The 24,986-nt window shown below is 41.2% G+C and overlaps 1 protein-coding gene across 1 annotated transcript in view; it reads right to left on the bottom strand.

Annotated features, from left to right (window-relative positions):
• Window positions 1-24,986, bottom strand: part of ANKRD44 (ankyrin repeat domain 44) — a 1,197,127-nt gene that overhangs the window by 599,168 nt on the left and 572,973 nt on the right. The window contains exon 13 of the mRNA XM_088456231.1: window positions 14,073-14,141. Coding sequence (XP_088312357.1) covers window positions 14,073-14,141 — 69 coding nt within the window. The remainder of the gene's footprint in view (window positions 1-14,072; window positions 14,142-24,986) is intronic.

Here is a 24,986-nt window from a genome sequence, read left to right on the forward strand (position 1 = left end):
GGGGGAATTTATCTGCTATTGCTCCCAGAAACAAAGGCCGTGATTGATTATATCTAAGAGAATTTGGAAAAAGGGTTAATCCGCCCTTCCACCTCTCCCGCTGGTGCGGGTTTGTTTTTCGTCAAAAAAAGGACTGAGGTCTGCACCCCTGCATCAACTACAGTATACTGAATGACATCGCCATTAAAAACCTCTATCCTCTCCTCTAATCACAGAGCTTTTTTGACCGCGTCACTGGAGCCAACATCTTCAACAAATTGGACCTGCGAGGAGTATATAATCTCATACAAATTCAGGAAGGAGATGAGAAAAATGCATTTAACACTCACGATAGTCACTACGAGCACCTCGTTATGCCCTTTGATTTCAGCACAGCTCCTGCAGTATACCAGCACTATGTCAATGAGATCTTCCATGATTTGTTGTACAAACATGTTGTTGTCTATCTTGACAATATTATCATATCCGCCAATGATCTGGAAGAACATCGCCAGCAAGAAGGGGCATTTCTAGAGAGGAGGTGGCCCATGTGCAGTCTCCGTCATGGGCCCCCTATTCTCATTTTGGTGCTTGGCAGCGTACTCAGCTCAGCACGGCCAGCACCACACTTATAGACTCTGGGCACTAGAGTGTGCCCAGAGTCTATAGTGCATAAGCAGGTCAATGGGAAACTGGCCACGGTGGCCATTTTCCTTGTACTGCACATGCGCAAAAAGATGAGAAAATGTCAGCGGCGACCATTTTTGAGCCTTTTTATAGAGCTGACATCGGCACCAACATGGGACCCCAGCGAGGTAAGTATAATATGGGAGCAGGGTGTGCGGTGCAGGCCCCCCTGGACCCAAGGACCCATGTGCACTGCACACCCATTATAAATACGCCCCTGCCAGTAAGTAAAGGAGGTTCTGACACATCTCTGTTCCAATCATCTCTACTGCAAATTAGAGAAGTGTGACTTCGCGTTGAAGTCTATTCCCTTCCTGGGATATATCATTACAGTTTCTGGTCTCAAAATGGACCTAGAAGAGCTCCAAGCAATTTAGGAATGGCTGCTTCCTAATAGTCTGAGGACTGTTCAGCGATTCCTTGGGTTTGCGGACTACTATCGCAAATTCATAAAGAACTTTTTCACTATCATTGCACCTATTAACGCTCTCACCCGGAAAGATGCCAATCCAACAGAAGTTAATTTCAGCTCCTATTCTTTGTCAACCTGATGTCACACAGCTATTTGTCTTGGAAGTTTAAGCTTATTCCATAGGAGTCAGAGCTGTGCTCTCTCAGGAGCTCATTCAGAGCCGCTTGCTAGCAAGCAGACACTCGTTGCAGATGATGTTCACTAATGTGCGAATGCGTGTAGTTCGCAGTGCGTGTGCGCAAACTAGTATGAGCGATCTGAATTTTCTCACTCGCCCTACAAAGACAGCCCAGTGGAATGAGTGACAGGAGAGGCCATTTGTGGGTGGTAAAAGGGGCAGGCCAGTAGTAACAGGGGAGTGGAGTTGACCACAAAAACCTGTTACATCTTAAGACAGCCCATTATCTGAATCTGAGGCAAGCCAGAGGAGCTCTCTTCTTCTCACAATTTAATTAAAATTTTCTCTCCGTCCAGGGGTACATCTCATCATTGATCCAGTGGCTTTCTCTGCAGTTGGAGTACAATCCTCACCACCTATTGGGAAAACTCTTGTCAAGCCCACATTATGCAAGAAACTGCTACATTGGTCTCATGCATCCCACTTCTCAGGTCTTTCAGGCATACAAAAAAGCTTTGAGTTCATTTCCAGGTCTTACTGGTGGCCCTCTCTCAGAAAAGATGTCCAAGACTTAATTGCCTCTTATAGCAAGTGTGCCCAGCATAAGGTGCCTTGACAGTCTCCAGCTGGGCAGTTACTTCATCCCCATGTTCCACATCAACCGTGGTCACATCTGTCAATGGACTTCATTACCAACCTCCCAGTTTCAAACAAATTCAAGACCATCTGGGTGGTAGTTGACCGGTTCACAAAGATGGCTCAATTCATACCACTCACCAGTCTTCCAATAGCTCAATTATTCATACAAGAAATCTTCAGACTTCACAGACTACCTTTGAAAATCATCTATGACCGGAGAGTGCTGTTTGTCACCAAGTTTTGGCATTCCTTGTGTTCTTCACTTCATGTCAAGCTCAATTTATGCCTACCACCCCCAGTCTAATGGCCAGATGGAAAGAGTCAACCATGATCTGGAGTCTTTTCTTTGTCTATACATATCCTCTTCTCAGGAAAACTGGGCTGAACTACTTCCTTGGGCAGAAATCATCAATACAGTCATTACCATTCTTCTTCTGGTTCCACACCCTTTATGCCTCTTAATGCCACCACCCTCGAGTTCCTGAATTTCAGCCTCTTCCTGCCTCACAGGTTCCAGCTGCTGACCGCACCTTGCAGCACTTTTTAAAGATTTGTAAAGAGATTTGCTCCCCCCTTGTGAATGTTTCTGAGTGGTACAAGAAGTTCGCTGACAGAAAAAGGAGAGCAGTCCCCAGTCTCAAGCAAGGAGATCGAGTTTGGATCTCTACATGAAACCTGCAGTTAAGAGTTCCATGTATGAAATTTGTGCCCCTCTACATTGGGCCATTCACCATTGAGTGTGTTATCAATCCAGTTTCAATCAAACTCAAGCTACCTTAATATCAGGGGTTGATTTTTTTGTGGACCCGGGTTGGATACAGAAGGGGACACAGTATCAGAACTGTATAAAAACTTGGGTTGTTTAATGAATGGAATGGTAGACATGAAAAAACAAGTCCAGTGCAAAAGTGGAGATGGGTCAGAGTCAAATAATAAGTCCAGCAGCAAATAATAAAATCCGGAATGAAGATAACAGGAGTGGAGCAATAATGTTTAGGTATGTCCAGAGGAAAACAAACTGTAGACAGGGGTCGATGCAGTAAGAAGGCAGTCTGGCTGGTGAGTGGGATTACAACAGTAGTGGGAGGAAGAGTTGCTGGCAGGTGCTGGGAATCCTGAGGCTACCTGAAACCGGCAGGGAGCTAGGCAGAACCGAAGTCAGCTGCATAGAGGAGCTCAGATAAATGTGACCAGACTCGGCCTATACACGTTGCACTGGCAAAGAAAGGAATCTGTGAGCTCCCTTAAATCCTCAACAGCAGAGCGTGATTGGCCGGACAGAACAGCTGACCTTTAAGGGCTTGGTTCCCTAGGTCACATGGCCCAATGCAAGATGGCGGCGCCCATAGAACTGCAGCTTGGGAAAACTGTGCAACACTCCCATGCTGGCACAGCCTACCAACAAGGAACCACCACATGCACCCCGTGCCAGTCTCCATACTCCAGCACCGCCACCGGATGGCCCATGCCAGAGCGTTCTAATGGGCAAAGACCACAGACTTACCAGTAAGGAACCCCTGGCCATGACACTTAATTCCTGTGGATACCAAATTCCTTCAATAGTTCTTTATTGAAACCACTCATACTCAATCAGTTTCACTAAACACTTCCAAAGGCACCTAAATACCAAAGTCATCATGGAGTCGAGTACGAAGTGGCAAAGATTCTGGACTCTAGTATCTGTTATAGACATCTCCAACACTTGATCTACTGGAAGGGTTATGGCCCAGAAGAATTTTCATGGACTTTTGCCTCTAAAGTCCATACTCCTCAGTTGATCTGAGCATTCCATGCCAAGTTTCCACATAAGCCTAAGAGGTGTCCTGGGGCCATCTGCGAAGGGGGTGGTGCTGTCATGCTCCAGCCCTTAAAAACCACTTTCTTACCTCTCCGGTGTCTGTCTAGGCTAGTGCTGAGGTCTGCTTATGCTGCACATCACTCCCAGCTGGTGCTGAGGTCTGTCTGTGCTGCTCCTGCCCCGTCCACTAAGTGTTCTTTCACTGAGCATGGAAATGTCTCTCTGCAGCCCCTTGCTCACAGTGTGTCTTCCTAGCATGATGGCACACAAGCTGCAAGCCACAGTTCCCTCCTAAACCACAGTATGGGTGCAGCTATGTTGGACTCTGTCAGCTGATGTTCTTCCTCCACTCAGAGTGCTGCTCCCAGACCAGATTATCAAAGCATCCAATCTCTGGGGATCCTTTCCTATAAATTCCATTTCCTGACTGGCCTCTGTTGCTAGTATAATGTCACTTCTTGCTGAAGTTACAGCTCTGTACTCAGCTCCCACGTACTCTGTATCTGTGTGGTCCCAGTCCATTATATCTAGTTACTATATCTGGTAAACATATATACCACAACAGTCTGGTTTTACCATTGAGACTTGTGCTTACAGCCACCATTGGTTCCAGTCGATACCTCCAACCATCGGTTTCATCCTATGCTTCCAACATTGGACTCATAGCAATTAAGTTCTTCAATTCATCAACGTCAGTCCCAACCAATCAAGTTTATCAATTCATCAACATTGGACTCATATTAATTCCTTTAATTCTTCAACATTGGTCCCAATCGATCAAGTTCATCATTTCATCAACATCGGACTCATATTAATTAAGTTCTTCAATTCATCAGCATCAATCCCAACCAATCAATATCGTACTCGCATCAATTAACTTCATCAATTCTTCAACATTGTATTTAAATTCATCAAGTTCTTCAATTCATCAACATCTGTGGCAAACCGATTCAGCTCTTAATCCAGCATCATCGGTCCCAATCCGATTCTGCTCATTCATTCAGTATTATATATCCAGTTCCATTCTAACTTGCTGATCAATAAAAACATTCTATTCCTGTTGTTGCCTTCGGGTCCATCATCCACTGCCGTATCTCTACCTCCATCAATACAGGAGGAAGTCCTGGCTCAAGCCACCCAAGTTCCTTCACGCCTCTCAAATCTCTTCTTCAGCCTTCCATGCCTGTTCTAACCCAAACCAACCCTCAGATGTGATACCATTGAATGCCTATATGGACTGAAGAGGACCAATCCCAAAGGATTTTGTAAGAAATACATGCGTAACAAAGGGGTCTGGGGAACTTTTATTTAAATAAAATGTTTTGCAATTTGATTTGTGTCTTGCTTTATTTTATATTTCCTTTGCAGGTGCATTATAGGTACCAGCAGGCCCTATCTGGCAAGGCATGCTGGCACTTATGGATCTTCAAGTGCAGCAAGGTTTTTCATGTTAAAAATATACAAGTCTTAAGGATCTGTGCAGTGCTTTTAAGAAACTCTCCTGTCAGGAGCAGGTAATTTATGCTACGATTTTGAGGCAGGTTCTAAATCCGCCACTTAATAAATGTATGGTTTCTATACATTTAATGGTAAAAATATCAATGATCATTCAGTCTTTAAGTGTATTCTAAAGTGTTGTTTGTCAGTAGTTTTGCAGTGTGCTTGAGCATAGGAAATTTCTGGGATGCATAGGGAGGTGCAGAACTAGATGAGTTCTGCACCTCCCTAAACCAGAAAAATCGAAATATTAAATTATCTTTCGAAATAGATTCAGCTGGTATTAAGTTCCTGGACATTACAATATATATAAAAGATGGAAAAATAAACACAACATTTTTTATTAAACCAACAGATTCAAGAGCATAAAAAACACTCCTTCAAATACACAGAAAAACACAATGTGAGTGGTCCAAAGAGCGCTGTTCCCATATATAACTCGTCTTCTCTCCTGGATGACTCAATGATCTCAAATAGGGAGAAAAGATAACATGTACTCCAGATATAGATGGTTTATCAGATGGTCAATCACACAGATAGAGACCACTCACCTAAAACAGGTGAGATGTGTTCACATAAAGGTATCTTTATAAATTGCACTAATCTGGCCACAACTTTATTGGTTATATTCAGGGCTTGTTCCCTTCTGGGAATAGACTCACCTGGGATCACGTATAAGTGTTCCCCAAAAGGTATCTTTACACCCCGAAATCAGTATTCCTCCATTTGTCTAGATGGCATCCTTATATGACTTGTAACAAAAAAATCCACTTCCGATAAAATCAGTATTATTTATTGTCCAAACAACATGATAAAAAAAGCTTTTGGGTTACTTATAATCCCATAAAATGTATAAAAAATATATCACTCTTCATACAAAAAGCAAAAAGGGTTATCCCATGGATTGAGATGATATCCCCGCATAGGCACAGGGACCACTCCACCCGGAATGGTGCGGACAGCTAGTACTCAAGATGTAGAAAAAATGCAAGGATAAATACCAGTCCAACTGGGGGTTCCCCTCCTTGTTCCACCAATGCGTTTCTGACTCTAAAGTCCTACCTCAGGATGTACTAGGACTCACAGGATCACACACCTATTTATACCTCTCACAAACAGGAAGTGGGATCCAAAGTGAATCAATCATATGTAATCACTAAAAAACGGCACATACCGACTCAAGCCACAATCTTCTAAACATTACTTGTACATCCCATAAAATACATAATGTATACCCTAACATTTAGATCTCCCCCTGTTTATACATAGACATAAAAACAAAGCGAATAAACTGCACAAATATATATCAAATGGACTGTGTATGGAAAAATCCAGTCCATATTTTGAAATAGCCACATGGATCCTGTAAACAACAGTCCCAAATTGGCGCCAACAACAATTCTGGACATCAATGCTGGATCTATCGTGAATACACGTGACTTCCGGTTTGCGGCTACTACGTACAAGTCACTTCCGGTTTTCAGAAGCCATCCGGACACCTATTATAGAGGACATGGAGGATCACTACAACTTCCGATCCAGGCTGTTAGAGACATACATTACTTCGGGCTCTTGGAACGCACCCGGAGTAAAACCGGAAACGTTAATGCCATGCGTTAGTGTTGATGTCCATATTCAATACAGCAGAGTGTCCACTATTTCTCTTATGGGCGCCATGTTGTAGAAGATCCAGGGATTTGATAGTATTATGCAGGTAGCAGCATAATGCATAACGGGTTCCAGTAAATGGGGAACATAAAACAAAAAACAAATCATTGCATTAATAACACAAATAAAAGCCTTACATCACATATATATTCAAATTCCCAAAAGAACCTCCCCCTTAAAGAGATATACGCTATTATGTGGAAGAGATAATGGGCAACTTATAGAAACCATCTGGTCTCAAAATCGACATTGAGGCCACTCGGTATCAATGTCTTTAACTGATATATCGTTTACATTTCCATCTGGGCTAATTTCACATCCCTATCATTAACTCGCCAATTAATTTTGGCGGTTTTAATGCCACAGAAAGAAACCAGATGTTTAATATCACAGCCATGTAATGATTTAAAGTGTAAAGAGACATTATGTGTTTCAAGCCTTTTCTTTATGTTTCCACCATGTTCGGCCAATCTCACTTTTAACATTCTCGAGGTCCTGCCTACATACTGGCTACCATATGAACATTCCAAAAGATACATACAATACCTGGTACTACATGTAATGAAATCCTTGATTTCAAACATTTCCCCCGTTCTTGTGGATTTGAAGTGTGTAATTTTGGAGTTAGTAGATTTACATGTTTTGCACATAATACATGTACCGCAACGAAAAAACCCTTTTGATTTGATACTATCAATCGGGGGTTTAATAATGGCACTTCGCACTAATTGATCCTTAATGTTATGTGCTCTCCGATACACAAATCTAGGTTGCGGCTCTATATGATCTTTAAGTAGAGGATGCCTGGTCAGTATACTCCAATGTTTGGACATCATTTTTTCTAATTGTCTATACTGACTATTGTACTTAGTTATAAAGGGTATTTTAGGTTTATTATCTGTAGGTTTAACAGAATTTTTTGTTTTTATACAATTATTCTTGATATAAAGTGACATTTAATATCAGCGAGGTATCTGTAGACTTTTTGGATCTTACTCTTTATATCGAGAATAATTGTATAAAAACAAAAATTATGTTAAACCTACAGATTGCAATTCATTCTTAAAAAATGATAGTAATCATCACTACAATTGGCTAAAAAGCATTCCCAATAGTCAGTTTCAGAGGATTAGATGGAATTGTACCGATATATCCACTTATGAAACACAGGCAGATCTATTGGAGACACAATTCCTAACTAAGGGATATAATAGCCAATTGGTAGGTGCTGCAAGGCAAAAAGGTGCTGATTTAGATAGGCAACTAGCATTATCGAAAACTGGTAGCGTGAATTAAGATAATAAACCTAAAATACCCTTTATAACTAAGTACAATAGTCAGTATAGACAATTAGAAAAAATGATGTCCAAACATTGGAGTATACTGACCAGGGATCCTCTACATAAAAAGATCATATAGAGCCGCAACCTAGATTTGTGTATCGGAGAGCACGTAACATTAAGGATCAATTAGTGCGAAGTGCCATTATTAAACCCCCGGTTGGTAGCATCAAATCAAAAGGGTTTTTTCGTTGCGGTACATGTATTATGTGCAATACATGTAGATCTACTAACTCCAATATTACTCACTTCAAATCCACAAGAACGGGGGAAATGTTTGAAATCAAGGATTTCATTACATGTAGTACCAGTTTTTGTGTGTATCTTTTGGAATGTTCATGTGGTAGCCAGTATGTGGGCAGGACCTCAGGAATGTTAAAAGTGAGATTGGCCGAACATGGTAGAAACATAAAGAAAGGGCTTGAAACTCATAATGTCTCTTTACACTTTAAATCATTACATGGCTGTGATATTAAACATTTGGTTTCTTTCTGTGGCATTAAAACCGCCAAAATTAATTGGAGAGTTAATGATAGGGATGTGAAATTAGCCCAGATGGAAATGTAAACGATATATCAGTTAAAGACATTGATACCGTGTGGCCTCAATGTCAATTTTGAGACCAGATGGTTTCTATAAGTTGCCCATTATCTCTTCCACATAATAGCATATGTCTCTTTAAGGGGGAGGTTATTTTGGGAAATTGAATATATATATGATGTAAGGCTTTTATTTGTGTTATTAATGTACTGATTTGTTTTTTGTTTTATGTTCCCCATTTACTGGAACCCGTTATGCATTATGCTGCTACCTGCATAATACTATCAAATCCCTGGATCTTCTACAACATGGCGCCCATAAGAGAAATAGTGGACACTCTGCTGTATTGAATATGGACATCAACACTAACGCATGGCATTAACGTTTCCGGTTTTACTCTGGGTACGTTCTAAGAGCTGGAAGTGATGTATGTCTCTAACAGCCTGGATCGGAAGTTGTAGTGATCCTCCATGTCCTCCGTAATAAGTGTCCAGATGGCTTCTGAAAACCGGAAGTGACTTGTACGTAGTAGCCACAAACCGCAAGTCACGTGTATCCACGATAGATCCAGCATTGATGTCCAGAATTGTTGTTGGCGCCAATTTGGGACTGTTGTTTACAGGATCCATGTGGCTATTTCAAAATATGGACTGGATTTTTCCATACACAATCCATTTGATATATATTTGTGCAGTTTATTCGCTTTGTTTTTATGTCTATGTATAAACAGGGGGATATCTAAATGTTAGGGTATACATTATGTATTTTATGGGATGTGCAAGTAATGTTTAGAAGATTGTGGCTTGAGTTAGTATGTGCCGTGTTTTAGTGATTACATATGATTGATTCACTTTGGATCCCACTTCCTGTTTGTACTGAGAGGTATAAATAGGTGTGTGATCCTGTGAGTCCTAGTACATCCTGAGGTAGGACTTTAGAGTCAGAAACGCATTGGTGGAACAAGGAGGGGAACCCCCAGTTGGACTGGTATTTATCCTTGCATTTTTTCTACATCTTGAGTACTAGCTGTCCGCACCATTCCGGGTGGAGTGGTCCCTGTGCCTATGCGGGGATATCATCTCAATCCATGGGATAACCCTTTTTGCTTTTTGTATGAAGAGTGATATATTTTTTATACATTTTATGGGATTATAAGTAACCCAAAAGCTTTTTTTATCATGTTGTTTGGACAATAAATAATACTGATTTTATCGGAAGTGGATTTTTTTGTTACAAGTCATATAAGGATGCCATCTAGACAAATGGAGGAATACTGATTTCGGGGTGTAAAGATACCTTTTGGGGAACACTTATACCTGATCCCAGGTGAGTCTATTCCCAGAAGGGAACAAGCCCTGAATATCACCAATAAAGTTGTGACCAGATTAGTGCAATTTATAAAGATACCTTTATGTGAACACATCTCACCTGTTTTAGGTGAGTGGTCTCTATCTGTGTGATTGACCATCTGAAAAACCATCTATATCTGGAGTATAACTACATGTTATCTTTTCTCCCTATTTGAGATCATTGAGTCATCCAGGAGAGAAGACGAGTTATATATGGGGACAGCGCTCTTTGGACCACTCACATTGTGTTTTTTCTGTATATTTGAAGGAGTGGTGCTCCTGAATGTGGACTGAGCTGCAGTCCTTGGGGCGCAGGTTGTTTTTAGATTTTGTTTTTTTCTTGTTAGATTCAAGAACATACATTGGTGCAACTAGCTGCCACAATAAAAATTGTCTGAATTCAATACCATGTGGCCAGTTTAATCATCTTAAAAGAAATTGCACAGAGGAAGAGATTTTTCTATCTCAAGCAAAAGAGATGGGAGATAAATTGACTAAATGTACAGTAGGTATATCTAAAAGAATGTGGAGAAAACACTCACACTCACAAAATTTTTAATAGAGATGCGCTACTTGCTCTGAAAACTATCAAGGATAAAAATAATAATGAAGATAAATTTCAGTGGGCCTTTGTAATTGATTAAAGGGATCAACAAAGAGAAATTTAAAGTATTTAAAAAAAACATTGGGGGACACTGAAAGGGAACCTATTATAGGTTCATCTATACCCGATAATCCAGTATGCATTTACCGTAAAGCACCGAATATTAAATCCAAACTAGTTTCCAGCACACTTAAAGGTGTACAAAAAACAAGCACAATTACCACCACTGGTTTCCAGAATTGCAGTTCTTGTCAGGGATGCAAGAATATTAAAAGTGAAGGTAAAAAGAAATGGGATTCTCTATAAATGAATAATAAAAAAGTAATTATCAAAGAATTTATCACATGTAATACCAGAAATATTATATACGCTGTTCGGAGCTCTTGTAATAGATTCTATATAGGGAGAACATAAAGACCATTAAAAATACATATTGGAGAAAATTTGAGCAATGTGAAAAATGTTTTCACCTTTTTGCGCACTGTCTGCGCATTTTAAAGGGGTCCATCAATGTTCTACGGAAAATATAACTAGCTTTTATGGCATCAAACATGTTAAAAGTAACATACTGTAAGAAGTGAACTAGAGATACAGCCACTAGACTAGCAAAGACCGAAATGCATTAAATTTATTCATGTAAAACCTTGGCACCGTAGGGGTTAAAAAAAGACTTCAAATTAAAGTTGTTTATTTAGATGTTCAATGTTTTGTATCAATCCTGGTTTTTCAGTTTATTTAGATATCATATACATGATTATTTTTGGACTAAATTGTATGCTGTACATTAAAGATTCAGGCCAGAACCTATGCCTCCATAGACTTTTATGATTAAGATCCGAAGAACAATGGACCTGTCACGAGAATAGCCGAAGGTCTGATGAATTGACAGCCCGTGACTTCATTTATCATCACAATGGCATCATAGAAGGCACGGCTTCATACAGACTCCTGCTTGCTGGATGTTCTCAGCTGTGGATACTTACTATGCTAATTTGGAAAGGGAGGGGCAGTGGTTTCTGGCAGGGCCGTAACTAGGGTGGTGCGACCAGTGCCATGGCACAGGGTATCGCAGGGCAGGTGGCGCTGTTTGGGCCTGTCAATCTTCCAGTTTATTATCATTCTCACTTGTAGCTTCCTCTTCTTTTATCCCCAGCATCTCCTGGCCTCCCCTATCTCTTCCCTGGCCCTTCCCCATGAGGCCAAGGCCCTCTTTCAGGTGCACTATCTTATGTCCCTATTTAATTTTGCAGTAGTATTTATTCCTGGGCTGGATGCAAACCTCTGTACATCTTAACAAGGATTCATCTGTGAATCGAAACGCATTGATAGAGGAGGTTGGCACTCAATATTTTCTTTAGAGGTACGTCTCCCTCGCTTACCTAGGTTCGGACATTGTCACTCAGTGTGGGAGCAATTACACCATCTACCTCTGTTCGTTTTTTATCTTGCCCAATGTTTGTTTTATGTTTTAAACCTTTTATTTATTATGGACTATGCTTATGTGGAACATTAAAAACCTTTTTTATTCATCATCGGTTTCATCAACATTTTATGACCACAGAGAAGCATACTAAAGGTTTATCCTAGCACCTGCAGTAAAGATACATTTATACGAGGGCTACAGACCTATTCCTTGTGTATTTGGGTATGCAGTTTGGGTTCTTGGAGAAAGATACCTTTATACACATTTAGTGCATTTATCCTGTGAGTGGGGTACACCTACTTTATATTCGTTATATACCGTTGTCATTGGGAGATACTGCACATAAAATCATTGGATATAAAGATACCGCTATAGGAGTACCTGTACTTATTATATTGTAAGTAATGTATGCTTACTCTAATTATATACTCGGGAGATAAGGAAGGAGTTTTCAAGTCACCCTCATTCCTATTTTTAATCTCACCCAGGGGGTCTATTTACTAAGCAGTGTTAGGAGGCAGAGTGAAAAGTGATAAAGTATCAGCCAATCAGCTCCCAACTGTCATTTCACAGGCTGTGTTTGAAAAATGACAGTTGGGAGCTGATTGGCTGGCACCTTATCACTTTTCACTCTGTCTCCTAACGCAGCTTAGTAAATAGACTCCCCAGGATGAAAGAAAGTTTCCTTGTATTTATTTTACTACACATTGGATATTCTGTTTTCTTTTATTTATGAACACCATTGATATGAAAACCGAATATCCCGAAATTTTTGATCTGTTCTAAGGGTTGTATATATGCTTTCTGATTTATGTTTTAAAGTATGTAATTTTTTATGAAAACCTAAAGTACTCATTATATAAATCATATGTATATTGGTTTATAAGCGCCATTGGAGAGTACAGGTAGTTCACCAATTTTTCTTGTATTAACCCACCAGAAAACCACAGCAAAAATGCTGGGATTTTAGACCAAACACTTATGGCTCTATTTACTACAATCCGCATTTAGAATGCAGATTGTAGTGTTATATAACCGACTGAATTCGCATTGCGAATTCAGCCAATATCACAGGGATTTACTAAAAATCCCTTGCAGGGACAGAGCTTGCGATAAAGCTCTGTCCCTGCGAATCCCCTCCGCACACTTATCACAGTATTTGTCACAAAAAATACAGTGACAAGTGCCCGCACATGCGCCGACCGGCAGTCGCTAAGCCCCGCCCATCACTGCTAAGCCCCGCCCACTGTGACCCCCCGCTCCCTTAATAGCACTTACCTCCAGTGAGCGGGGCTCCGGTGATGTCCTCCGTGGCTCCGGTCAGCTGATGTCCTATCCTGCACTGTGACCCAATCACAGTGCAGGATGGGAGACCAGCTGATCAGAGGGAGGACATCACCGAAGCCCCAAGGGGATTATTTTTTTTTTAGCAGTGATCAGCATGTGGTGTGTTTAGACCACACAGCTGATCACTGGGGCCGGACCCGGGCTCTGCTCTACCTGTTAGAGCAGAACAGGAGTCCAGAACCGGGGGAGACCATGGATAACGCCACCTCCAGGTGGCGTTATTATCACAGGGCTTCCCCGGTATTTTTTCTCAATTTATTTTTAGTAACTACCAGACAAATCACATTTCCCATTACAATTATGGGAAATGCGATCTGTTTACTAAAAATATGTGAAATTAGGGCTTGGAGTCAAATTTTACGAAATCTACTCCAATTGCCCTTTAGTAAATTTAGGTGATACTAAAATAATGTGAAAAGGGTGTGAAACATTATTTACTAAACATAAGGGTGTGAAACATTATTTACTAAAATAATGTGAAAAGGGTGTGAAACACCCTTTTTCACTTTATTTTAGCAAAAATAATGATAATAAATAGAGCCCTTAGTAAATTTCCCTCAGGCTTTTTAAATGTGACTTATATTAGCAGAAAAATATCATATTACTCTTACCGTCCACATTTGTCCTTTCTGCTGAGATCTGCTCCATTGTTCTGTAAAAGATGTATGCATTCCACATTTCTAAAAAGGTAAAAAAAAAACATGTAAACAATCCCAGTTTCAATTTAAAAGATTAATATCTGTGTAATTTTATTTAATAATTATTTGACTGTCTTGTTACCATCCCCTATAACTTGCAAATACATTTCAAGGGGTATTGGTTTGTGTCCATTTACATGGAGAATTTAGATGATGATGCCTCCTTCTTATTAACTGCATCATAATTTTGAATTCACCATAAACAGATGAAAGATTACATAATTAATTGGGACTTAGTAAGAGGCTTTAAATGAGCTTCCAAATGAAAGGCTAAATGAATGAGGAAAACATTCACTAAAGAGGAGAGGTGTGGATTATAAAGACGAAAAATAAGCAGATGTTCCCTACGTCTATGGGAAATGTCTCCACAAGGCATGAATAAATAGGTAAGAACAGGCAGGATATTTAAAAGTGGGATTTAAAGTGCAAAGGAGAAGATGTGACATAATATAAGTTCTGAGAAATTAAAATAAATGGTGAAAACAAAACAAGATAAATGGGAAGATTTTTAAAATCTTCGAGATAGGTAAACTAGAGAAGTTGCCCATAGCAACCAATCAGCTTCTGTCATTATCACCTGAAAATAGAATGAGTGAGGAAGGGCGCATAAACAAGCTGCCATTAATGCTGTCAAAATTCCCACAAGAATATCACCACAACTCTTAAACAACACTAAAAAACAGATTTGGAACAGACAATATCTACGTCGCTAAAAAGAATAGTATATAACAAAAGCACATCCCTTAAATATGGGTAATGTTCTCTTTAAGATAACTGGAATTAGTTTTTCTTCCAAATGCAGCTCTAAGTCAATACTCCACCATATGTATCGTTTTTGGAGGGTATATATAATAAGAAATATCTTATTATCAAAAAATCATCTATAGAGGGATAGCGTACGAAACTCACTTTTCCCAATCATAGATGGAAACATATCCAGGTATCTTTTGTTCTTGAAAAATAGAGAGAGGGTATTTGAAGTACCGTACCCCAACTCACACTTTATAATTGGAGTTAAATCATATAACGGTATCTTTCATATATGCAGATGAATGCGTACCCCCACTCACGTGTAGTGATATGTTGACACTCTTGTAAAGGTATCTTTATCCGACAATTTTTGGTCCTATGATGTGGATCCTCAAAAAACACATATCCATAGTATGTTGATATATAGACGTGTTATTTCATCCAAAAAATGTTTTAATAGTTTAAAAATATTTTTCAAACAAGGACATATAGTAAAACACATAAAATAGTACATGAAAAGTTCCCGTCTTAAAATGCAATAAATATACGAGAATGAAAAATTAAAATTCAAGAGTAAATGAATAGTCCAAGAGAAAAACTTTTTTTTGATCCAGGGGAAAAAAAGGAGAGTCCAAAATATTAAGCTACTCAACCTGTGGTTTGGCTAACGTGTTCCAGTCTCCTGGACCTTTTTCAAGACCTGTTTGGTATGATTGGTTAATCATACACCTGACTATAATCTTACAAAATCCCTGACTTTGTGCAAGTGTACAGTACTTAGAAGAACTGATGCTGTTTTGTAGGCAAAGGGTAGTCACATCAAATACTGATTTGATTTAAACTTAGATTTATTCCCTGTTCATTCAGTTCACATTTTGTTAATTGATAAAATAAAAAATGGTACTTCCATATCTTTATGGCCCCCTGGTTACGCTACATAAGTAGCGTAACCAGGAAGTACTATTCAGCCCCTTGCGGGCTCGCTGCACTCGCCACGCTGCGCTCACGGGGGCTTGCTTCAATCGCCACATGGATTTATTCCCCCTCCATGCCCACTTGGATGGTAGGGAATAACATTGGATGGTAGGGAATGACGATGGACACTGGGTCATCTTTACGCTAATGTCCAACGTCATTCCCTACCATCCAACATCATTCCCTACCATCCAACTGGGCATGGAGGGGGAATAAATCCATGTGGCGAGCGAAGCGAGCCACCATGCCCGCAGCGTGGCAAGCGCAGCGAGCCCGCAAGGGGCAGAACAGTATTTCCTGGTTACGCTACTTATGTATCTTCACTATTCAGTGAAGATACGTAAATAGCGTAACCAGGGGGTCGCAAAGATACGGAAGCACCAAAACATTTTCAACACCTGCCTAAAATGTTTGCACAGTGTTATGCGTGTGTGCGTGTGTATATGTATATATATGTACTAGATGAGTTCTGCACCTCACTAAACCAGAACAATCAAAATATTTAATTATCTTTCTAAATAGATCAGCTAGTATTAATTTCCTGGACATTACTATAAACAATTCAACACATTTCCCTCACCTTTACCAAAAATGTGTCTAATCTTGCTTTATTCTCATACATATTATTTTTATTAGTTTTAAATGTACACTTTACATTTCTTTGTCATATTATGCTCATTTTCTTTGAAATTAGCCATATTTTGATGCTAAAAAAGAAAAACAAATAGGTGCGCTATCTGTTCAGTTGCTGTCTTAATATAAAAACCTGCAGCTGACACCAGAGGGGCTTCTGCATTAACCCTCAAAATGTGGAAAAAAGAGAAAGAATTGAGGTATCTGCGCTGGTGATTATATAAATATATGACACCTTGTTTATATAAAAATGTATGTAATTTATTCAATAGTGAACTGCAGTTCAGTATAACATACACACATATAACAGATAATTAAAAAATGTTGCCACAAATAATGCTAACAACCAGATAAATAGGATGGTTGTTGCATATGGATAGTATCCAACGGTTCCCAAGGGCTAATATGCAGCCAATGAACACAGTCCAGCAAATGGCAATAATGTTGCTATAAGAAGGCCCAAAATAGGGAATAAGATTCTGGCTATTCAGTGTCACACATCGCTCACATCCCAATGTATAAAGTCCAGTGACTGCAACTCCTAACCCAAGGTCTCACAGGAGAAATATAGAGCGGCAGTGGTGTATGATAAAGTCACACCGTTCAGGCGACTCCTGCCCGCAATGGGATGGATAGCGAAAATCTGTGGATAAAGGTGTAACGTACCAGATGCTGATGTATAGCCGATTGGCACCACGGGACCGGCTCCCACACGTACCGCTGGCAGAGGGACACCAGCCCGTGTGGAGGGGGCACCAAGGCCAAAAAGCCCCAATGGACGGTAGAGACAAGCAGCAGCAGGTGCGTGTCCGTCCTGGCTGGCACAGAGGCCCGGTGGCTGAGCGGGATGAAGTCAGATGACCGCTAGGTGAGTTTGGGCGGCTGCCAGGAGCTGAGCACACAGAGACCCAGATAACTCGACCGGAGAGCACAATAGGCACGCACCTGCTGCCGCTTGTCTCTACCATCCAGTAGACTGGGTCCCAGTGCAGGATGGGTTGTCAGCTGACCGGAGGGAGGATCATCACGGAGGACATCACCGGAGCACCGATCACTGGAAGTAAATGTAAATAAGGCAGTGGGGTTGCGGGGGTATTGCGTTTGCGGGGGCTGTGCTTAGCAACGGGGGCAGGGCTTAACGGTGGCCGGTCAGCGCATGCTTGGCACTTGTCATGGTATGTTTTGCGAAAATACCGTGATAAGTGTGTAGAGGGGCTTTGCAAGGACAGAGGACCTCATTCAGAGTCGGTCGAAGCGGCCGCACGGTCGTACGCCATCGATGTTCACTATACTGCGCATGCGTAAAGTTCGCAAAGCGCGTGCGCAAACTAGCCGCTACGATCAGAAATTTCTCTCTCCTTGAACACAGCCAGGTCGGTAGTTTGAGTGACAGATTGAGGCGTTTGTGGGTGGTAACAGGGGAAGGTGCTTGAAAACGGGGGAGTGGAGATCCGAACGCAGGCGTGCCTAATTATGCGGACGGCTTTTATGGGAGTGCATACGGTTTATGGGAGTGCATAATTAACAAAGTAGCGTCATGGCACATGTGACATGGGAGGTTTTTACACTGACATGATCTTAGAGCTTAAGAGAGGGTATAGTCAACCTTAAGCTCTATGACCAGTTCCGATGGTTCTCAATGGTCTCGATTAATCCTTATATGCCCGGAGATGATGTGTAATGCGTACGAGAAGGGGGCGTATTTTTTTGTCTTCCGGCCGCTTCTTCCCCTTGGTCGGCAAGCTACCGATCCGAACTTAGGGACGCAACTTGCGAGGGAATCATTTGCATATCCGGCCCCTTTTCCCGTACGACCGCTTCGACCGACTCCGAATGAGGTCCAGAGTTTTATCGCAAGCTCTGTGCCTCCAAGGGATTTTTAGTAAATCCCTGTGATATTACCTGAATTCGCAATGCGAATTCAGTTGGTAATATTACACTACAATCTGCATTCAAAATGGGGATTGTAGTAAATAGAGCCCTAAGAGCACCTGTGCAATGTCATTAAGCTGATGTGAGCGACCATCATACTTTTTGTTTGCAGTTCTGTGAGGCATGAAGGGAGCCAGCATTGGGAGGTTGTGCTGGTCCGTATAGTGCCATTTGGAGATTTTTGGGGTATCTCCTAGGTGAGTCAGGTCTGGGTTTATACATGTGCTGTTATTATGCAGTACATTAATTTGCAATTATATGACCCAGAGTGGGTGCTACTATTAGGTAGCAACAATTATTTTGGGGTGGCCATTTGGGCATGGGGCCCCCGGAATTGCTCTGGCTGGGCCTTTTTTCAGGGCATCACCACTTAATTCACATAGATATTTTTTCATCACTTTTCTATTTGTCTATTATTTATGTAAATTTAACTCTTTCTCATATTAACTTATTGATTTATCTTTACACATCTATACTTTACACGTCACTATCACCTTTTTCCTTTTTTCGTGTGATGCCTTGGGGATGGTCCTTGGCTGGATTCTTTTGGGGTTCCCTGTGCCTCGGACGTGAGGGACGCCGGTATAGAGGAGCCTTGACGTTGGCCTGGCGCTTATTCTTATATTTGCAAATGTATGTAACCAATACCTCTGAATGTCTATTATTATGTAGGAATCAAGTATTTTTGTTGATATTGCTGCAGTGTGCTGGAGGGAATATTGCTTTTTTTTCTAGAGCCCTAAGAGCATTAGAATTTACTTAATTAGGTGCTAATGACGATTTTATAACAGGTGCCTGTCAGGCGCACTGCGCCTGAACCTGGAAGTCCTGGAAGTGCGCCTGTCAAAGAGTTAACCAGAAAAACACATGCATATCTGAGTGTGGGACAAATAACATTTTATTTTTGATAATAAATTATTTTTAAATGATACATTATAATAACATAAAATCAACACTCTGGTGTAAACTTGCTAAGAATCTTATTTGGGCAAGATTACATTCTCATGCGAGTTTAGCCTCAAATTTACTAAGGGCAAACACATGCAAACTTCTAGAAAACGAACTTAAAAACTCGCACTAGCTTAAAAAAATCGGCCAAACTCGCATGTACTTTACATAGCAAACAGTACATAGCAAACACAAATTTATCTAGAATCTAGTTTACAAACTCACACGGGAAATTACCAAACTCACACCAAAATAGATTTTTCAAATAGACTACCCCAGTGGTTCTCAAACTCGGTCCTTAGGACCCCACACAGTTCACGTTTTGCAGGTCACCCAGCAGGTGCACAGGTTTATTCATTACTCAATTACACATTTTAAAAGATCCACAGGTGGAACTAATTATTACAATTGCGATTCTGTGAGACCTGGAAAACATGCACTGTTTGGGGTCCTGAGGACCGAGTTTGAGAACCTGTGGACTACCCCCTGAGGGGGGTATTTGCATGTGTTTGCAAGTGTTCACAGGTGTCTCAAGTTGCAATTCATGGGAACACAATGATGGCTATAAAAGGGGCTAGATCTGCTGAATTTATTTGTGTGAATCTAAAATTGCAGAATTTAGTACCACTGCTCTTAACTGCATGTGGCTGAGATTTCTGATGCTCAACCACCTGGCTGAAAACACCCAGAAACAGGAAACTGAGCAGTATCAGGAGGTAATGCAGGTACCACAAAAGCTGCGCACTCCATATTTTTTTAGGAGGTGTTTGAACCTGAATGCATTGGCCGATGGCGAGGTCATACAGATGTTCCGGCTGAACTGTATCAACGTATTCCATCTGTATGACCAAGTCAAACTGGATCTAGACCCTGACAAAGCACGTTCCCACTCTGTCTCAAGCCTGCGTAAGCTTCTGGCTGTGTTGCACTTTCTGGTTACTGGGAATTTTCAGTCTGTCACTGGTAGAGTTCTCGGTATATCCCAGTCCACATTTTCCTGCTACCTTACCCAGGTACTGGTGGCATTTCAGCCACTAATAGATTCCTGCATCTGCTTCCCTAGCCAGGAGACAGTGGCATGCAGTCAGGATAACTTTTTATAGCATTGCAGGCATGACAAATGTCTTGAGTACTATTGACTGCAAACACATTGAGCTGAGACCACCGAGAGGCAGGTCACACATCTACCTTAATAGGCATCATGCCCATTCTACAAACGTGCACGTGGTGTGTGATGCAAAAATGAAAATCATGACTGTTGTAGTCGGCTATCCTAGCACATGTCATGATGCATTTATCCTCAGTCAATCATCCCTTCATCATCGTTTTGAGACCGGACAAATGCCTGAAGGATGGTTGGTGGGTAACTGCCTTTTACAACAAAACTTTACTGTGTACCTACATGCTTATATCTGTATTCATTTTTAAATTGTGTTTTACTTGGTTTCTGACTCTGGGCCTGATTCAGCATTGGAAATAGAGTAAGATAAAGAAAGTAATGTGTACTTGGACAAACCATGTTGCAATGCAGAGGGTACAAATACACAAATTTTTTGGCATGTTGGGTAAGTACTGGCTGCTTTTGCATGTTGCCCACAAATACTGCACAGCTTTATTTTTACATAGCAATTTAGATTTCAGTTTGGACACACCCCTCCCAAATCTAACTCTCTCTGCACATTTCAAATCTTTCCTACCTGCAGTCAGTGGTGCCGAGAGGGGGGGGAGCTGGTACTAATTTCCCGGGCCCGGGCTTGCTGGAGGGGCCTGGGTCCGGCACCACTCCCCCCCTCCTACATCACAACAGCCCAGCACAAGCTGATCGCACTCCCCACTGGTTATGCGCTGGGCTAAGGGGGCTCGCTACGTCCCCCTCACCAGCGCGCAGCGCGGCACTACAAAACTTTTCTTTTTACCTAAGGGGGCGTGGCCACGCCTCCCGCGATTAGGTCATGCCCCCATTTTACCCGGGCCCAGCGCGGCTCTTGGCAAGCCTGCCTACAGTGAAACGTGGTTTTACCTTCTGGCACAGTTACTTGCTATATCTTTACTCTATTCCCAAAGCTGAATCATTCCCTCTGTTGTCACATTCGGACTCCTGCTGAGCATAATTATAATCGTGCACATAAATCCATTCAATCTGTGATACAGCGTACATTGGGCTGCTAAAATCTCGTTTCTGATGTCTTGATAAACCGGGTAGCTTTTTGTTATATTCTTCTTTAAAAGTACTTGTGTTTGCAGCTGCCGATCCCAGCTGATTATGCTTTAGACCAGAGGTTCCCAATCACGGTCCCCAAGGCTCCCCAACAGTTCAGGTTTTAGAGATATCCATGGTTGAGCACAGGTGATTTAATTAGTACCAAAGTGCTTAACCATGGATATCTCTAAAATCTGAACTGTTGGGGAGCCTTGAGGACTGCGTTTGGGAACCTCTGCTTTAGACAGTGAGCAGGCAGGGGACTCTGTTGTATGTGGTGACAATTTGACCACAAAGAGTGGGAGGCAGGTTAGGCGACAGTTCATCAGTCAGCATTTCACCAGTAAGTATCATAACTTTCCCTTTTAAATGTTTTTTGTTCTGTTTCAAAACTGTTTTGCCAGAATGTACTATCACCTTGTATTTCTGTTTGAATCTGTTGGAATATTGTATAATTGTTGTTTTTACAAAGTGGGATATGACCATTTTGTTTTAACCATCTTTTGACCATTAGGGACTTGCAGATGATACACAACTGTACCTGTCCTTTGCTCCAGGTACAAAGGACCCCTTAACAACCCTAACTGGCTGCCTAGCTGAGCTTCAGGAGTGGATGAGTGCCAGTTGGCTGCGACTGAACCCTGATAAAACAGAGGTCCTTATGATAGGTCACAAGTCAGGGCTACAGCATAGCCAACCAACAGGACTTACACTTGGGGGATCAGAATTACAAAACACTGAACATGTGCAGAATCTTGGTGTTGTCCTGGATAGTGGCTTGACACTTGAACATCAGGTATCAGCCACAATCAAATCCTCATTCTTTCATCTGAGGAACATTGCAAGAATCAAGCACTTAATTCCCTCAGAAGTTCTGCCTAAAGTCATACATGCATTTATATCATCATGCCTAGACTACTGCAATGCCCTTTACCTTGGACTCCCAGCAAAAGAATTGCACCGTTTGCAGATAGTACAAAACGCAGCTGCCAGGCTATTAACCAACCAGCCCCGTTCCAGCCACATAACACCCACTCTCTACTCCCTTCACTGGCTGCCTGTCAGATCGTGAATTGTTTTCAAGAATTGCTTACTAACTTACAAAGCCCTACATGACCATGGCCCAAGGTACCTAAAGCAGCTTCTGATTCCTCACCGTCCCACTCGATTACCGCGATCCGTTAACGAAGGACTATTAACAGTACCTAGAATCTCCCGGAATTTATCTGGGGGTCAAGCTTTCAGTTTTGGGGCTCCGACTGTCTGGAACTCACTTCCCCACACAGTTCGAGAGGCCTCCACTCTAGAATCCTTCAAAAATAGACTCAAGACTTACCTCTTCACCCAAGCATTTCACTAATGTCCCTTGTTTAAGCTTATTTTGTATTTTGTACTGTAAAGGCAATTGTAAAGCACTTTGAGTCCTTTAGGAGAAAAGCGCTATATAAATAAAATTATTATTATTATTGTTACTTCATGCAATAACCAATACTTCATTGTTTTGGGCCTATATGCACAATGTTTATTCAATAGAAAATATGTATTCTTCAAACTAGAGATGTGCGTCAACCCCCGTGTTTTGGTTTTTGGATCCGTATCTCCCCTGGTTTTGGATCTGGATTGGTTTTGCCAAAACAGCCCTTCCGTGTTTTGTGTTTTAGTTTTGGATCTGAATTTTTTCTTAAAAAAATCATAAAAATAGCTAAAATCACATAATTTGACCTGTTTTTGTTTCTACAGTATTATTAACCTCAATAACATTTATTTCCAGTCAATTTTGACCACCTCACAGCTCACAATATTGTTTCCATCCAGTTTAGGCCCAGAATTTGCACCTAGCTTGCTGACTAAGCTAAGCGGCAGCAGTGGGCAGCACAAACACATGGCAGTTCAACTTCCAACATGGCACATCAGGAAACACGTTTTTATTATTCAAGAGGCCTGAGGGAGTTGGAGTATCTATGTTGTTGAAGGCAGGTCCAGGAAGGGTTGATTGGTGGTAAATTTAATAACATTTTTTGATTGAATTTATGAGGGAGAAGGGAGACATTTACAAAAAATATTTTACTCATTCACATCAGTCCTTGCCCCAGAAGAATCCTTGAGCATCATGCCTGCTGCTTGGAGTGGATTTTCATCCCAGAAGGGGACCAGGAAGACTTCTAGTAGTGCTTTCCAAAACAAATGACTGTTAAATAATCATTTGCAAAGATTCCACTTAAAAAGCATTTCCCAACCTGTACAGGGACATTTAAAAAATCATAGTTAGTTAATGGCCTCCAAACTGCCGTTGTACCAAACTGTCCACCAGCACAGATATGTGGACAAGTCAAACAGAGCAAATTAAATATTTCAGATTTAAGGTCTTACGTTGTGTCTTTCTTGAGAATCCTGCACCTGCTTCTGCTGCTAGGAGTGGATTTTCATCCCAGAAGGGGACCAGGAAGAGTGCTTTCCAAAACAATTGACTATTAAATAATCCTTTTCAAAGATTCCACTTGAAAGTTTTTCCCAACCTGCACAGGGACATTAAAAAAAACATAGTTTCTTAGTGGTCTTCAAACTGCCATTGTGCCACTTAACCACAGATATGTGGACAAGCGGGAACAGAACAAATGCAAGATTTCACATTTAAGGTTTAAGTCTTACGTTGTGTCTTTCTTGAGAATCCTTGAGCACCATGCCTGCTGCTGGGAGTGGATTTTCATCCCAAAAGAGATGGAGATGTTGTTTCTTCTTCCCAACGGACACAGATCTGAAGAGCTCAAGTGGCACGTGATGCTGCAATGGCTTCTCCTTCAGTTTATCCAGCAAGTGCATCTGCTGAGAAAAACCTAAACTTTCAAAACATCAACTGGTGATGCAGTTGAGTCAACACAATCAAATTTTGACATCTGGTCGGGTCAGACTCAGAATTGCCTACAATTAATGACACCTCTAACGTGACTCCATCTGATACGGTCACCATTCAATGAACAGCTGATAACTATTTAAAAATGTTTAATGATAGCATCCAAATAGGCATGTCAGACAGTCCGTTTGACTACTGGCAGGAAAAAAAGGTAATTTGGAGGCCCTTGCACAAACTGGGTTTGCTTTACTTGAGCTGTCCACCCTCCAGTGTGTACTTAGAAAGAGTTTTCAGCACAGCCAGAAACCTTGTCAGTGATCGGCCTATGAGACTACTACCTTAAAGTGTGGAAAAGATGATGTCCATAAAAATGAACTACAAATTCTACAAGAAAGACCTTTACCGTCAATTACATGCAAAAATTACAGAGGACCTGTAATGGTGGATTCCAGCGGGGACAAATTAATATTGTGTGAAGAAGATGATGTATACATCACCTCAGATTCTAACAGCACCCAAGCCTATATGTGTCTTTTCA

Source organism: Taudactylus pleione, unplaced genomic scaffold (genome assembly GCF_031769625.1).
Source record: "Taudactylus pleione unplaced genomic scaffold, aTauple2 ptg000690l, whole genome shotgun sequence".
Classification (NCBI taxonomy): Eukaryota; Metazoa; Chordata; class Amphibia; order Anura; family Myobatrachidae; genus Taudactylus; species Taudactylus pleione.